Genomic DNA, 18,088 nt, shown 5'->3' on the forward strand with positions numbered 1-18,088 from the left:
TAACGAGTAAATGGATTGGAAATATAGAGACAACTTATTATCTAGGAATAGTCATTCATCAGAACGTTAAGTTGAAACAACATGTGTCTAGGTTAACTGATAATTTGTAAAAAAGTTAAACATAAATAATTTCATATGATCAGAAATATTCTAAGATGCGATCTTTAAGTCTCTATGTATGGAGTTGTTAAATCTTTACTAGGGTATGCTATAATTGTATGGAGAAGTTTATATTGGGTGTCAATTTGCAAATGTCCCTCCCTTAATATCTTTCTTGCAGTTAAAAATATGAAAAATCGTAAAGAATCGTAAACACAGACAGTTTTATTTGTAAAGGGCACATTTTAAATGAATATTTTTAGACTTCTTGTTTCAACCAGTAAGGATCATGTCACCCTTAGAATCTTAAATAGGAATGGAGGTGTTGTTTTCGTATGTGTTCGTCAAGTGGCACATCGTTTTAAAGGTCATTCAATTATCTTTTCAGCGGTATCCTACTTTATTGCTCTTTATTGTTCTCGCGTCTACAAATACGTTGCTTTTTAACCAAACATGGTAAGATGTAGCCAAAATAGAAATATTATTGTTAATTCGCTGTTGCTTGTTGGACTTTTTAGTGATAACTTTTATTAAATGCATAACGTGTGAGAATGGTTTATTCTCTTATAAAAAGAACTAAAGTTATTTTTATTTATGAAGAGGTTGGCAAGTAAGCACGAAGTCACAGATATGTGCTGGGTTTGGTGGCAAAGTTTTCCGAAACTGGTTCGGTAACTAATAGAAAAAAAACCACGAGTGATGAATAAAGGAGCTCAAATTGTGATTTTGGGATTATTTGCTGCAAAGCTTACCAGCTCCTTGTGGACAGTAGTAGACCAGGCCGGAATATTACATGAGACAGTAAGAAAGGCACGGAAAATGCATAAACTCCATCCAGACAAAATGCCGATACTTCAAAAACTCTCTATATCAAGATGATTTTGATGAAGTTTTGTGAATTCATGAGTCGCCAAGTCAACGCCATTCCTAATATTCTGCCGAATATTTGCCTCAGCGATGAATATTAATTTTTTTCTAAATGGGAATGTTAACAAACAAAATTATCGATATTAGAGTGATTAAAAGCCCAGGCGTAAGAAGAGTTTAATTCTGGTGTTATGAATCTCTTAATTAACTGTATGTATCATCCGCAAAACAATTGCGAGAAAATGAAAAGCTATAAAGAAATGGATAAGGTAAATCCCCGACATGATCATCACTATCCCAAAACAATAAGCAACTTGTTCTGGTCGTATATTAGGTGAAGGCCATAAGAAATTTAAAAAAAGTGACAAATTACATATAATTATCTTCGCAACACATATAATCTAAAGGCATTCAAATATCACAAAATTCATTTGTGAAATTTTGAGTTTGAAAATTTTGGTTTTGAATGATTGTGATTATGTCTATTATCAATCTGATTTTACTTAAATTACGGCAGTTATATTTTATTGAAAATTGTATTTGAAAAAAAGTTCTATGCATTTGTTGTTGCATACCATTTATAATTATATGTAACGTGCTCCTTTAAATACCTTTTAATAAGTGAACTTCTTACTCATTTAATTGACAAACTATTAATTAACTCACAACTCATACTAGATTAACTTATTGTCTTCTTATTTTCGTTTTTTTTTATTCGACATTTTTTGCAGGGTATTTACTAGGTGCTAAAGAGTATAGAGAAAGAAAGAAAATGTGCTATATTACGTAAGAATAATCTTGTGTACAAGCATCGTACAAGCTAAAAAAAACAAAACAAAAATACAATTTCAAAAATTGACAAAACAATGAACAAAATTAAACACAAGAAGACAAAACTTTTTGAACATACTTGAATTAAAGATAACTAAATAAGACAAACAATTACTAAATAAAGATAAACTTGTTGACAAAACTAGAGAAAGAAAACTTTCCAACATGTCCAAGGTTAAAACCTATCATTAAAAAAGTCATCCAAGTTATAATATGACTTAGCCAATAAAGGCGTCTTTAATTCTTCTTTAAATTTCTTAACATCCGATATATGTCTAACACATAGAGGAACATGATTGTACATTTTTTTACTTATGTAAATTAATGAGTTTTTGGTAAGGGAAGACGTTAAGGGAAGGAATAGGTAGGTGAACATCATTTACACGACGAGTCAAATGGCCAGTGTCAGAGGGTAGTCTGGGAATTTTGTGAATAAGAGCAGCTGTTTCTAAGATAAAGTGAAAAAAGAGTTAGGATTTTTTCAGAAATGAAGAGGGGTTTGCAAGAATCTCTTAACTTAGCAGAACACAGGTATCTAACTGCGTTTTTTTGAATAACAAAGACAATTTTAAGTAGCCCCTTATTAGTTAAACCCCAAAAAGGCAAGCCATACCGAATATGAGATTCAATAAGTGAAAAGTACATTGAACGTGCAACCACCCCTCACAGCTCTTGTTTAGCCATTCTTACTGCAAAACATCCAGAAGATAATTTCCCAGCTAAATGTAAAATATGATCTTCAAACCGAAGGCGACCATCAATGGTAATTCCTAGGAACTGGCAGCACTCTTTGTTCTGCAAGAGGGAATTTTCGTCAAACATCAGACCCCGAACATCGCACTTAAACCCCATAATAGACGTTTTTCTTACATTAAACACGAGCCTGTTGGAAGCACACCACCCTGATAAAATCTGAAGGTCTTCAAGGATACAAGTCTTAATATAATCAGAATTTTTATGGCTCCATAGTATGGTCGTATCATCAGCAAACTGAACCACCTAGCCCTGCAGTTTCAATGAACTCAAGTCATCCACATACAGTAAAAATAACAGTGGTCCCAACACTGAACCCTGGGGAACGCCGCATTTTAGGGATCTAGAAGCAGACAAACGCCCAGACACTGTAACCTTCTGAGTACGATTTGATAGATAGGACTCAAGCCATCGCAACGCTACGCCCCTAAAACCATATTTATCGAGCTTAGATAACAGTATTCCATGATCCACACAGTCAAATGCTTTGGATAGATCACAAAACACTGCCGCCGATGACTCTCCAGAATTCAAGGACACACAGACGCTCTCCAAAAAGCTAAAAACAGCATCATGAGTCCCTTTACCGGCTTGAAATCCAAACTGATTTGCAGACAAAATGCCATTATGACGTAAAAAGGACAAAATTCTGCTTTTTGCAAGTTTTTCAACTATCTTAGAGAGGGTAGACAAAATAGAAATGGGACGGAAATTACAAGGCTGATCCAACTCTCCACCCTTATGAAGAGGGATAACCACTGCCTCTTTTAAACATGAAGGAAAAATGCCAATATATAAAGAATTGTTTATGGCAGAAACTAAAGCATTTAAGAAATTACAGATAAATGCCCTGCAATTATAAGTAGAATATGACTGTACAATCAATACTATATATAACTTATAAGTACCTTTTAATATACTTACCTGCAAATCATATTTATTTAATGCAACAACTATGTCATCTTTTAAGACTTTTTCGGGATTAGTTCTCAAAATAAGATCGTCCTCGGCCTTCTTATATTTGAAAATTGGCCTGGAGTCTTTCTTCGTATTCTTACATCTCTGCTGGGCTCTGCTGTAAGACGTGGTGTGGCAGACCTTCCTTGGATGAAGTTTTTTTGGCAAATTTTGAGTAACGCAAGAGGATTTGGCAGGATTATTGTGAAGCATTTTGTTGGTACAGCGCTGTTTAACTTCTGAGATAACTTCTTCTATGGTTGTTTTAGTGCGCAATTCTAGTTTGGGTGATAGTGTTCCTGAAAATGGAAAACAACTGATGTTAGTACAAAACACCCAATGCATCATTGTTCTTTCTATTCAATAAAGAGAAAAACACCGGATCAATATGGGTTGGGTTGATAAAAATTAACAATATCGTATTGGTTCGGTTAATCGGATTTCAGAAGGCACTTACATATTACGTTATTATACATTTATATTATACGTTTATATTTAAGTGCCAAAACTAATTAATTATATGGTAACTAACAGGCCATTAATTCAGGCTTCCAGAATCATTTAATAAGATAGTGCCTGAATTCTATTGAAGCCTAGGTATTGCCTAGCAAATACTACAGATTACATATACTTAATAATAAATTACATCACATAATCATAATTTGTTCAGTCGGCCGGAGAGACTGACACTTCTGTCTAGTAATCAGCAGTAACGATTTAGTGAAAAATACGGACATGTGAGTCGCCCGCGTACCATATTTAGTCTCTTGTACATAATTTTGCTTAAAACAAATAAAATAGTGATAGTAAAATAGTAATCAACATTTAGTCGTAAAGAAGAGCTTGAAGCAAAAGAAAAAACATCAATACCAGAAGGATAGAGAAAGGATCTCTTCTATACTTAGGTATACCTTATAAAGAAACTCAAATGATTCATTCAGGTTGATGTTGCAGATCATTCAACAAAAAATACATACCGAATCCGACATCAGAGCTGTATTTGACTTAGAAAGTACCGTTTCATTCTAAGCTTAAAAGTTAGTTCGGAGGAAGCAAACTGGCTAATCTTAAATCTATTTGTATTTTATATAATGAACAATCAAATATGAAAAAGACCTCTTAAATAATTTATTGTGCGACGGGATAATTAGAAGATCCTTCCGCCTAATGTTAAGAAATTTGACTTTTCTAAATAAACATGGAGGTGTTTTAAATTTAACAATTTTATTTAAAAAAAACAGAGTATATGTAAGTCTCGTCGGCAGTGCATACTCAATCAGTTTGCTTCAGTTAACTTATGAGATATGTGGTCTCTCCTCCTTAAATAAGACTTAGATAACAGTTTTGAAGCTTCTGAATTCTGGCCACATTAGAATAATCAAGACAGAGGCCATAAATAGTGTCAAAAAAGTTTAATGGTGATAAAACCAACGAATTACATAACAATTTTTTGAATTTTAGGGCTTAAAAAGTGCCTAAGAGAAAATATAGACTTCAGAGTAGAATATCCATTTCTAAACTTAAAAGGGACATATTCTTTAAATCTTACTTTATTATCGATAATAAGCCCTCAATTTTTAGCAGATGTTTTAAACGATATAGTATTATTGTTTAAACGCAAATTTAAATTTTCCAAGATATATGCTCGGTGATTATCACTACAGAAAAAAGTGGCAATTGATTTAGTAGGGTCAATTGTTTTGGGCTTCAAGATATAACATATTTAAATCTTCAGCATTAACTACCTCAGAACTTTTGAACGAAAAGTAAAGCTGCCTGTCATCTGCATAGCAATGATATTTGCAGTGTGTTAGACCAGTGATTTGTGATGTATAAAGGGTATATAATAACGGGCCCAAAATGCTACCTTAAGGCACTCCCAATGTGACAGCAAGTATCAAGTGTAACCTTTTGCTTACGGTTAGATAAAAAAGATTTGGATTTTTTATTTTAGGAAAATGTAAGACATTGGCTTCTTTCCATTGATTACGAAAATAGCTTTCCAACAAACATTTATAATTTTAAGTTAGTGGATCGAGAATAGCCGGGCAACATAGCATAATAAGATTTATATTTAGTTAGAACCAAATGCTATACTTTTTATACTGTTTAAGATACTTATAACGGTATTTTGTGTTATTAACTTAAATTGAAACTCGTTTAATGTAATTCTATGTTCTTTAAAGAACCTGATAAACTCATCAGGACTATTTGCATTGTGATTGTTTATGCTGGTAAAAAATTTATTTAAATCATCTACATTTTGTAAGGATATAGGCAATTGTTTTTTTATGAGAAATGTTATTTTTTTTTTAATTCTTTCCAGGCTGCTTTGTTAGTACAGTTCTCGAATCTGTAGATCAAATAGTTTTTTTCTGCTCTAATTGCACTGGTAATAAGATTGCGGTATTGCTTATAACTATCCAGGCTGCTTATTCTTTCGAGTTCCTAAATTTATTTAAAGCCCTTTTACGAAGCCTCTGCATAAGTTTAATGTTGGGAGTAATCCAAGAACTATAAGGTTTATTTTTACCAGTTACGGTCCTCAAAGGTGCGTACAAGTTCATAACCTGAAATACAGATTGAACCAAAAAATCTACCTTGCCATTTACATCTTCCATATTATAAATGCCAAGAAACAGACATCATATCGATCTGAAATCGATTATTGTCGATATTGTTTAAATTTCTGTAAGTGAAATTACATTGAATTAGCTTGGGTGCCTCTAACCTAAATGAGCAATAAACTAACATATGATCTGATATATTTATATCTCGTATTTCACTATCATCTATGAAATCATTATTAGAAAAGATTAAATCAATTAAGGATATTATTGTATTTTATACTCTCGTGGGGTCAGATATTAGTTGTCGAAGCCCATACACCTCAATAATCTCGCACAAGGGCATGTTCATATTAAAATCTAAAAAGTTTACGTTAAAATCGCCCATTAATGAAATTGAGTCATAGATTCTTTGCCATCCACGTAGACCTTGTTATTCTTGATGTAAGCTTTGTGATTACTCTCTCTGACCCTTTTTGGTGTTATTTCAGGAGATATGTAGATGTTAGTGCCCTTTAGCTCTCTGCAATTTTTCAGTACATCCAACTTAAGCTTATAATCAACAAACTCCACTAGAAGTGGCTGTTACTTTCTTTGTTCTGCCTTTCTAAACGTTAAGACATCTGATATCTGATATCGTTAATGCGGCAGTGGACTTTCAGTTCGTTGTTGACGAGATCCAAAAATTTCTGAATATCTTTAGTTTCGTTGACTGATTCTTCCAAACCATAAACAACAATATTATAATTTTTGCTCCTTTTTTCTACTTGTTCCAATTTGACTTTTAGTTGTTTATTTTCTTTTTTAAGTATTAAGTTTTCAGACCTTAGTTTAGTGAGCTTTTCCAAAACCTCGGTCTTAACAGCTCCAACTTTCTCCTTTGATCTCCTTCCTAATCATAAGATTTTCCTCTTGAATTTTCTTGTTTTGTCTTACGATGTCCTGAATTAAATTATATAAATCCTGATTTATTACTGGGACATCCATATCTGATTGCTCCTGTATTTTGTATTGGGTCAAGCTTGCGCAACCTTTAAGGTACCTTTATAAGTACTCGCTGTGCGAAAACTCCAGATAGAAGCCGAAGATGAGCTAGTTACGAGTCCTAACCCGCTACCTTATGCCGACCCTGCGTATTAATTGTATAATAAGCCTTTGTCAGCAAATATATTATTATAAATGCCATATATTTTATTGTAACCAGGTTCAATTAAGTTCAGTTAGATTTAACACTTAAGTTAAGGTTAGTTAAGTTAAGTTAGTTTAATTATTGTAACCGTTCTCGAATAAATTTGTTTTTTAAAAGGCAAATGCCTGGAACTATCTTTTAACTAGCTGGAGAATACATAATGAAAGAAATTTTATTTTATCAAGGTGGTAAGATATAGAGAATTGGGACTTGCTGAAACCTGCCCACCTTAAAAAAGTGTTACACAAATGAGAACTTTCTGTTCAGATACCAAAGGCTAAAGGTGGGTTCATAAATTCCGTACGGTATGCAGTAAGAAGTAACACGGAAGAAATAAGCTCGATGCAGTAAGGCTCGTGCGAATTCATAATATAAAAACGTAAGAAGTAAAAAAACGTAGCAAAGTCTCTCTTTCTGAATATTTTCCTCTCTTAAATCTTTACTAGCCTACCCCTTTTGATTGGTTATATTGGCGAACATTACTCATCACTTACGATTCCGTAAGAAGTATGACGCAAGAAATGAAATTGAACCATTTCAGGCGTCTTACTTCTTACGGCTTGTGGCATACGGCAAAATAGGAATATCTTGTTGTATTAATTTGAATATTAATTTGAATATTAGTAGTTTATTTTCCTGGCGTCATACGTGTCACTTCTTACTGCTACCTTACGGAATTTATAAAGGGCGTAAGACGACTTTGTTGAGGTTTCGAATATTATCGGTTCTTTAATTTACTATTTAATAGCTACACCTGCCACTTGAACAGGCCAGAAGCATATATTTGCTAAAAATATACTAACCTGGAAATAATTTTGTCGGTTCTAATAGCAAATCCACATCGGTTCCGGGCATATTGGCACTTTTGAAAGCGCTTGGATAAAGCAGGTCGTCAAGGGTTGTTTTAAAACATGCTAAAATGATTCCTTCGTCGCAGCTCTTCCACTGAATTAATTCAGCACAGAGCCATTCTTTGCCAAGGCTGTGTTGTAGTTCATTTAATCTTCTTTCTTTGACAAAGGTTTTATAAAAAATGAATTTTTCTTCAAAAGTAATGGGAAAGTAAGGCTTGTAGATTTCCGTTTGTATAGTTGAGTCTAGCATGCTTAACTAAAAGCAGAAAGAATAAGTATATATTAGGATATGCTCAATAAGAAGTAAAATATTGACGAATAAAGGTAAAAACGCTACAGAGGATCATTGGCATAAGTTTGACGTCACGGCGAGCAAACAGCAATTCCAATGTAAAAGTCACAATTCTGAGTTACTAATAGCTGCTACTCTTATTTAAAAATATTGATAATTATCAAGGTCACAGTGAGTATTGTAAGGTTTCCTAATTTGTATTTTTTTATAAATGTACCATTTATTCTAAATTAAGAAATACGTTCTCGTTTGTCAGTGCTTTGTCCGCTATAATGAAAGAAAATATATATGTTTATGTTAACTGGCGACTGAAGAGAGGATGTAAGGCCAGAATAGGTATTAAAAATATAGTTCTGTGACGGGTCACGCCGAGTTTAGTTCTTTTAATAAGTAAACGTTTTCTGTTGTCAATATAATATTGTCTTTTATTTTTTTTACTTGAGCCTTACATAGCAGAGGTGGGATAGACTCAAGTTTTCGAGTTGTGTGTTCTATTGAATTACTCTGGCTTACTCTTGTTGTTGAAATAAGATTTTCAACAATTGTCAATAGTTATCTGTTTAGTGTTTAGTGAAGTTATAAAATGGAAAAAATCTAAGCAAAGTGAATCGTTTTCCTCCAACTCGTCCTCAGAAAGTTCCACACAAATTTTTACCACAATATTTGACCTGAGTGCTGAGACGTTAACAGTTACTGAGTGGATTCAGAATGTTGAAGAACTGTCTACATTTCATAAGTAGGATGAATCACTATTATTAGGTCTAGCTACTAGTAGACTACTACTTTCGGGGAAATGCTCGCCAGCGGTATGATAGTGCTAATGTGCTCTTTTTCGCCTCCTCCGCCAAACCAAAATTTAGATTATTGTTTTGAAAAAGTTTTATAGTTAAATAAAAGCTTTTGAACCACGCTCGTCAACTTCTTATGAAAATAAGGTTAGGGAGCGCGAGCGTAAAAAAAGATAGTGTCTTATAACTGTGGTGGTGACAATTTTTTAAGTCAATGTAGAAACTTAAGTGTAACTAAAATTAAGTGTAGGTTATGAAAAAGTTCGGACATAAGGTAGTAGGAGTGTTGCTGTTTGTGACGTAATTTTGATAAGGTTGCTTATTTATTTATGAAAACGGCACGTATTAATGGACATAAAGTTAAATGCCTTATTGATTCTGGTAGCACCTGCACCCTACTGAAAGCATCAATTGCTGAACATTTTAAACTATATAGTGGATCTTCCAAAACATTAAAATAATTTAATAGTAACTCAGTATTAACTAGAAGTAGTGGCGGCCACTGTCACAGCTTTAATATTAGATGATTGTCAGCTAAGTTACGACTTACTACTACTAGGTGCCGATTTAATAAATCAAGAACATATCGTACTTAGCAAAACTAGAAAAACTGTAAGTCTTAGTTTGTTAAAACCATTTTGTACGGCTGCCTTGAATGCTTTTAATGTCAACCCAATATCTGTTAATACAATAGATGCAATATCCCTGGATATGTTAAAAGTGAATTGAAATGAAATGAAATGAAAAATTAAAGCTAGTAACTTTAATTAATAATTATCGTGATTATGTTTCATTTTCTTTAAGAGACCTTGGTAAAACATCAGCCACAAAAATGATTAAAGTTTAAATATGAAGTACCAGTAGTTTATAATCCTTACTGGATGTCCGTTTCTGAGAGATCAATTTTGCGGGAACTTATTAATGAATTGGTGTCCAATAATAAAGTCCGTGAATCTATTTCACCCTATGGCAGTCGGATTTTTTTTATGAACAAGAATACTGGAGGCTATCGACTAACAATAGCTAAAAGATCTGATTGATTGAATTGGCGGAGTGACTATTTTATAACTCTAGATATGGCTTCCGGATTTTATCAGATACCTATGGATGAGACTTCTATTGAGATAACAGCTTTTATAATGCCAGAAGGGCTTTATGAATTCCTAAGAATGCCCTTTGGTTTAGCGAATTCTCCTGCAGTTTTCCAGTGGTTAGTTAATAACGCTTTAGGAGACATGAAACACTATAGCTTTTCCATACGTAGATGACCTAATTATTTCAAGTAAAACCATCGAACAGGGTTTAGAAAGTTTAAAACTGGTACTTTGCGCTTTACGCAAAAATAATTTAACGCTAAAGTTAGATAAATGTGAATTTTTCAAAACATGTATTGATTATTTGGGCAGAGATTTTTCCGGAAATTTGTACAAAACGTTGCATATATTGTTGAACCACTAACGCACTTACACGCACAGAAATCCGATGGTCCAATGAACAAGAAGCTGTAAATAATATAAAAAAACATTTGTCATCTAGACCTGTCTTATCCATATTTGATTAACCTACCTAACTTTACCTACTGAGTTGCACCAGTGCTATGGGCGTTGGAGGAATCCTGATGCAGGGAGTAGCTAAGGATAAAAAGGTTGTAGGTTATTTCAGTAAACAAACAACTGGTGATCAGAAGTGTTATCACTCCCACGAAATGGAGACATTAGCCGTAGTATTGTCTAAAATTTTTCAGAGTTTACATAGTAGGAATCGAATTTAAAATAGGAACAGATGGGCATTACGAACAACATTTTCAAAACATATTTGATTCCTCGAGTTGACCATTGGTGGTTAGAGGTACAAGACTATGATTTCCAGATAGAATATCGCTCAGGTAAAAATATGCTTTATGTGGATGCATTAAGTCGCCTGCCTATGTTGGAAGAGAAAGAAGAAGAAATTAATGCAGTAGATTTGACTGAATCTGATTGGATTTAAGTGGCGCAAATGCAGGATGCGAAGATACGAAAAAAAAGTAAAGTATATAGGAAGTTGTAAACTATGCCATGATGATGCCAGACACTTTGCCTTGGCGAAGACTTTAGAAAGGATGTCAGAGAATTACTGGTTCCCAAAAATGAGAAAGTTCACCTCAAAGACATTTGACACATTTGGCTCAGTTTACGGAATTAGGCATATCTTTAAGGCTATTGCAACTCCAAGGGCTAACGGGTAATGGGAACGTGTGAAACGAACGGTCCTAAATTGTTTGGCTACTAGAGCCAACCAGGTTGATCAACCAGAAGATCTCTGGGATTGCTATGTCAAACAGATACAAAGTGTTCTAAATTGTACTAATAAGTCTACAAAGGTATCACCGTTAGAAGTTCTTGCCGAATATAAAGGCAGGGTTAAGGTGGAATCCAAAATACTTAATAGTATTAAGGATTTTTGGAATCAGATTGATTTGGAACAGATGCGTTCAGAAGTAAGTACCCGATTAACGGTAGAACAGTTGGCTCAGAAAAAGAGGTATAACAAGACCAGAGCAGAAGCTAAATAATACAAGCAGGATGATGTGGTAATGGTTTTTAGAACGGATAATCCAGCTACAGATCGTAGTCGTAAACTTTTTAATAAGTTTAAAGAGTCATTCTTTTAAATGACAGATATGAAGTGCAAGACCTAAGGGAAGGATTTAAAAATTATAAAACCGTAGTGGCGGTAGATAAAATAAAACTGTGGGTTATGTTTTAAAATGCCACAAAAGAAAATCCATTTAATTAAAATTATGCAGTTAGCAATACAGTAAGGTAATCATAGTGTTTTTTTGATAATACAGTAAAACAGTCGTTTAAAGTTTTGGTACAGTTAAAGTACTATTTATTCTTTCATTGGTATAGTAAGTACTACTTATTATTTCATTTTGCAGCTTGCGAAATTTGTTCAGGGTGTCCCAAATTAGAGGGTGACCATTGGAATCTCGGAAACCGTAAGAGTTATAGGGTCAGTTAAATGGAGGCAAAGTTGCGCAATTTAGAGCTTAATAAAATGACGTTTAAAAAATTTAAAAATTCCGGATACCGGAGTTATCCGAAAAAAATCTAAAATTGTCAAAATCGTTTTTACCTTCTACCGACATCGGAAAACTAAAAACAGTTTTTCATTGCAACATTTCATTTTTATGTCCTACAACATGACGCAAAAAAAAAAATCAGACGTTTCGTTTTTTTTTCGATCATCATCAGCTTTATTTTTTCTTAAGGGCGCCATATTGGATTTTGTCATTTTTAAAAATTATTTTTAATTGCTTTTAAAATGAGGTATCGCACTTGCCGGTCCGATTACTCCTTCTAATACTTCCCATAAGAACTCCATGAGAGCAAGAGAGAAAGATATATCAATGGGATTTCCAAATAAATTGATTTTATATAAACTGAAGCCATAAAATACTCTGTATTTGATATAGTTTTTTTTAAACCAATTCAATAAAAATGTATCCGTTCCTAACCTAATATTTTGATTTTTTTAAATTTATATAGTAGGACATGACAAAATGACATTAGCCGGTTAAACTTAATAAAATGAAAGGATACATTTTCATAACGTCAATAAGTTTAATAATAATTTGAATAACGTGGACAAATATTTTTCAATTTTACATGGTTAAGCGGGGTTTCCACATGCAGTGATTACTGGCGCCAGTATTCACCAGTTTACTGGCGCCACAATTAACTGGCACCATTGAGCGTTTCCACAGGTTTGTTTAAAGTTCTAAACTGGCATGTTATTTATGTCATCAAAATGGCGACAGCAGCAATTCTTCGTGCTAGTATCAATGTTGTGTTGCAAATTTTGTGTTCAGAAATGCGGAAGCAATTGAAAGAAAAGAAAAAACGTAAACATAGGTATTGGATCCGTGATTGGATTTCACGAAGAAGTACGCTAGGAGTATCGCATAGGTTAATCCGTGAATTAGAAAATGAAGGCCAAGAATCATATCGTAATCACCTAAGAATAACAGAACAGTTTAACTTTTTGTTGAATCTCATAGCCAACAAAATACATCTCAAATTACAAGTAACACTATGATTCCTGGCTACGGAAGATTCTTTTGCCTCCCTACAATATATGTACAGGATACCAAAATACACAATATCAAAATTTATATGTGATGTTCTGGATGCTATTTATACTGTTCTAAAGGAATACATCAAGGTAAGGCATTATTTATTTCTAATTTTCTAACTAGGTAGGTGCTATAAGAATCAAAAAGTAATAACAAAAATGTATTTAGGTATTGTTCCAAGCTTGGCTTAATAAATTAGCGGTTTCATGTTAGGTGATGAAATTTTCCATTTGTGATCTCAATATAGTACTAGTTTGGATATATGTTTGTTCCTGAAAGTTAACACTTGCTGAATCCGAACTGGAACCTGTTGGTTAAGGGTATGGTGGTATTACGGGTGATTGATTCTGCTGATACGTAAACGTGTTTGTGGAAAAAGAAGCATACCGTCCTGATTTTTTTGTACCAAATATTTCATTATATCTTCTTGACTTTGTAAGGCATCATATAGTGAAAGACGTCTCAAATGTGCAGCAACAGTTTTTCCAAATGCTTCAAACTCATCGGCATTTTCGTGTAAATGTTCAGCTTTGTTTGCAATGTCTTGGAGAGTAGTAACCGCCGCTGTGATAGAATCCCTTTTTGCTTTTTTAGAAGGTGCAGATTTGTTCCTCGTTTTTGCTATCTTTGCAAAAGACGCTGAAGGTACCTGAAACGAGCTTTCTGTTGTTTCTTCCACAATTTCGCTGTTATCCGAATCAGCAGTATCATCACCATCTATTTTCTCATCTTGGGTGTTCTGTGATTCTTGGGATTCCTGGAATGAAGAAAACATATGTATGCTATAAATTTTTATACCTTAATGGTTTCTTTCTTCACAGTAATAACATAAATGTATTTAGGTATTGCTCCAAGCTTGGCTTAATATCTACTTTTACTTAGTGACTATGAACATTTGGTTATCTAAAAATTTTTGAATTAAAATATGTTTTCCAAGAAAAATTAACTATCATATTCGTCACATCATTGCTTTTATATTAAATTTTTCCAGATACCTGCTACACAACTGGAGTAGAAAGAAATAGAACATGGTTTTACAACTCGATGGAATTTTCCTGGATGTGTGGGAGCCATAGACGGCAAGCTTGTAAATATAAAATGTCCAAGCAACAGTGCCTCAGCTTTTTATAATTATAAAGGCTATTTTAGTACGATAATGTTAGCATTGGTAGACAGCAATTACTGTTTTATATATTTAGAAGTGAGCGCAGCAGGAAGAGAATCAGATGGAGGGATATTTTCACGACCTGCTTTAAAAACGGAAATTGAAGGCAAAACTCTCAATATGCCATCGAATTGTGTTATAGTGGCAGATGATGCGTTCCCTTAAAAGACTTATCTTTTGAAGCCATACTCACGAGCTACTCGACTTGTTATGAAAACAAATTTTTTAATTACCGTCTAAGTAGAGCAAGACGCATAGTAGAGAATGCTTTCGGAACATTAGTTTCCAAATTTAGAGTCTTTGAGAAACCCATTTCACTATCTCCTGAAAAGGTGGACAAATTGGTTCTGTCATGTTGTGCACTACACAACTGGTTACGCAAGATTTCTTCTTATTATTTAACTGCAAGACTAATAGATTCGGAAAATTTAGAGACAGGGGAAATGGTATCAGGTACATGGCGAGAAATTAGAAGAGATGGATTAAGCAGCATCACGAATATGGGAAGTCATAACTATCCAAGGGAAGCTGAGGCAGTAAGAAATAAATGTGCTCAATAATTCGTAGGACCAGGAAAAGTTGCATGGCAAAACGAAAGGATCTAATATTTTACACGTTCCGTCTTTTAAATATGCTTAATAAATGTTTTACTTACCAAAGTGTTTTTTGTCTCCCTTGATTCAACAATAGCACTTAAAAAACGATCAGCAACTTAAAACCATCCTAAAGTTGGGGTATATAAATCATTTGTAGATGATCCAGTTTTATGAGATTTTAACACCTTGTTATGGTCTAGGGTGTAAGCATTCCTAATACTATGAATTTTTGCCTTTGTCGAATTCACATCAAACTCGCTAAGATAATCAGACATGATACCAACAATTCTTCTTAAGGCTGCATCCCTTTTATTTCGGTCCTTATAGTCACCAATTTTATTATTCCATAAGCAAGGTTGTTGTTCGTAGGCTTCTAAGAACTTTATTATTAACTCACTAGACCATTTTTTTGTACTCCAGCTTATGTTCACACAAATACTGGCGCCAAAAAGTACACGAGCGTTGAACTTTACTGGCGCATGGTTTAGTGGCGCCACTAAACTTGCACCAGTCGATATTACAGGTTTCCACATGCAATAAAACTGGCGCCAGTCGAATGGCCCCAGTATATGTAGCATCCCTGCATGTGGAAACCCCGCTTTATACAAGAAGTGTGAACAAGAAGTTAAATGAATACCTATGTTTTTTAAAGAGCTTAAAATTCGAGGTATATTCTTTGATGTTATAGTGTTTTCGGAAACATGGCAACTAAAAGATCCAACTTTTTATAACATTTCAGATTATTGTATGTATTATAATAAAGAACCTCTTAAAAAACGAAAGTTAGGAACGTACTTACAACTTAAATGATGTAAAAAAAGAGTCGTTCGAATGTTTTATAAATATGTTAACATATCATATAGAAAAGTCTACAACTCTACAAGGATATCTTATATTAATAAAAAACAAGAAAAGCCTACACCAATGGGTTCGTAAAGGCAGTTAAAACAAAAAAAAATATACAAAAATGCTGCCAAGCAATATGGAATACGAAAGAGTATATAAGGCTGATAAAGGTAAACTGAAAAAACTTATGGAAGCGAGAAAAAAAAAGGATATGTTAGGTAGTTTAGCGAAAAACTAACTTTTGACAAATATTGAAATTCGTTAATCTGTACACGTCACAAAAAAAAAACAAAAATGTAACATAATAAACGAAATAAAAGATGGTAATGATGACATTATAACGAATAAAAGCAAAATATCGAATTACTTTAATCAGTAGTTTACCAAATTTATTCGAAATGTTAGCAAAAGACATTAAAAATCCATCAGAATCAAATCAATTATATTACATGTCAGGATGTCAAGCATTTGCACAGGTCAAAAAAAAATATACAAAAAAAAACATTTAAAAAAATGTGGCGTGGCACTGATTTAGAGACAATACAAAATACTACATACATATATAGAATAATTAATCACGAATACATGTAAAATAAAATAAGACAGCATTACATATCAAAAAGCCAACACTTCAAGTTCAAGAAAATCTGAAAACTAGCTATAAAACGCTTTTGTGAAAATTACGTTGTTTCTTAAAGATTTTGACTAGAAAGACCTGCTATAGGCCCATATTTCCTTTAGTAGTAGGGGTAAGATACTTTCTTAATGTGTTTTACAACCAAAGAGATGTAGAAATATTGTAAAAATATTATGATATTTCTAGTTGAATTTTTTTAGCCGAAAACCTAATAGTTATAGAATAGACATAGTTTTAAGAACTTAGACGATGCGGTGGAATATTCTAACCAAATAGATGCTGATATTGCGCTATTACCTCCCGAGATGGTGACTCGGGAGGGGCGGTTGATGTGCAGGACGTCCCAGGGGTTGTGGAGATACAGGTAGAAGAACAAAATGATTGGGAATCGGAAGATGATCTACCGCTGTCAAATTTCATAAAAAGGAAAAAGGTTGCATGCAGCACTAAATTCTGGACACCAAAATGGATTAAGGAAGAACCCATGTATGAAAATATTGAAGAAGGTTGTGCCGAAGCTTTCCACAAAATAAAAGAAGAATTACAGGAATTAACACCACTACAAATATTAGAGAAGTTTTTTGATGACGATCTTTATAATCTTCTTTAAACAGAGACCATGAGATACGCCCAACAGAAAAATAAACATGATTTTTTTGTAACTTCGGAGGACCTCAAAATTTTTATCGGGTTTTTTCTGGCTATCATTCCTTACCAAGTGAAAGAGACTATTGGTCTGAAAGAGAAGATTTGGGTGTTCCTCTAGTGAAAAATGCGTTTTCCGGAAATGCCTACAAAGAAATAAAATCTTGCAAATGATAACAAGGACGATAAGTCATTCAAAATAGGGCCATTATTTGAAGCAATAAATACTAAATTTAATTATTTTCTTTGACAACTTTTTTACGAGTTACAACCTCTTGTGTAGCCTAAAAGAAAAAGGCTTCCGAGCCACAGGAACCATATGGGAAAATCGATCATCCAAGTGTCCCACCAAGTCATCCAAAGAACTTTAGAAGGAACCGAGAGGGGCCTATGACTGGCACTTTGACAGTAGCCAAAAAATTCTTGTAGTCAAATGGAATGATAGCAGGTGCGTTTCGGTGGCAACCAACTTTGATACACTTTACCAACCACTATTGTACAAAGGTGGAACAAAAAAGAAGGTGGTCGTGTTTCAGTTGCCAACTGAAGAGTGGTCGAGCTAAATGATCTAAGTGCCAAAATATACATTTTCGTTTTTTTTCTCTCAATATATTCTATGTGCCACCGCCAATATCCTACTATGAGATCAAGTGCAATGAGATCAATTTCACCCTGGGGCTTGCAAACGAAGTCCAAAAAGGGCCACCTCTATGTCCGGCATCATATTCTTTGCTAATTGATCTAAGTGCCGGTATGCAGGTCGATATTCTTGGTTGGTTTGACGTTAGATTCAATTGTTATTGTCTGTGTATTTATATGTTAAAGTAATTACAATGAACTCTATTGCGTTTGGCGATAATACAAATACGAAATCAAGAAGAA

The 18,088-nt window shown here is 33.7% G+C and overlaps 2 protein-coding genes across 6 annotated transcripts in view; one reads left to right on the top strand and one right to left on the bottom strand.

Moving 5' to 3' along the window:
- LOC126748318 (glucose dehydrogenase [FAD, quinone]) overlaps nucleotides 1–18,088 on the top strand; it is an 84,486-nt gene that overhangs the window by 42,847 nt on the left and 23,551 nt on the right. The window lies entirely within an intron of this gene.
- The window catches only part of LOC126748322 (spermatogenesis-associated protein 6), a 35,937-nt gene that overhangs the window by 8,218 nt on the left and 9,631 nt on the right, over nucleotides 1–18,088 (bottom strand). For all 4 annotated transcript variants that reach the window (XR_007664697.1, XR_007664696.1, XM_050457470.1 and 1 more), the window contains exons 2-3: nucleotides 8,067–8,373; nucleotides 3,475–3,806 (exon numbers count right to left, since the gene is read on the bottom strand). Coding sequence is in view for 2 of the 4 variants with exons in the window: in XM_050457470.1 (XP_050313427.1) it covers nucleotides 3,475–3,806; nucleotides 8,067–8,373 (639 nt within the window). In the remaining 2 variants the exon portion in view is untranslated. The remainder of the gene's footprint in view (nucleotides 1–3,474; nucleotides 3,807–8,066; nucleotides 8,374–18,088) is intronic.

Source organism: Anthonomus grandis, chromosome 22, assembly GCF_022605725.1.
Source record: "Anthonomus grandis grandis chromosome 22, icAntGran1.3, whole genome shotgun sequence".
NCBI classification, from domain to species: domain Eukaryota; kingdom Metazoa; phylum Arthropoda; class Insecta; order Coleoptera; family Curculionidae; genus Anthonomus; species Anthonomus grandis.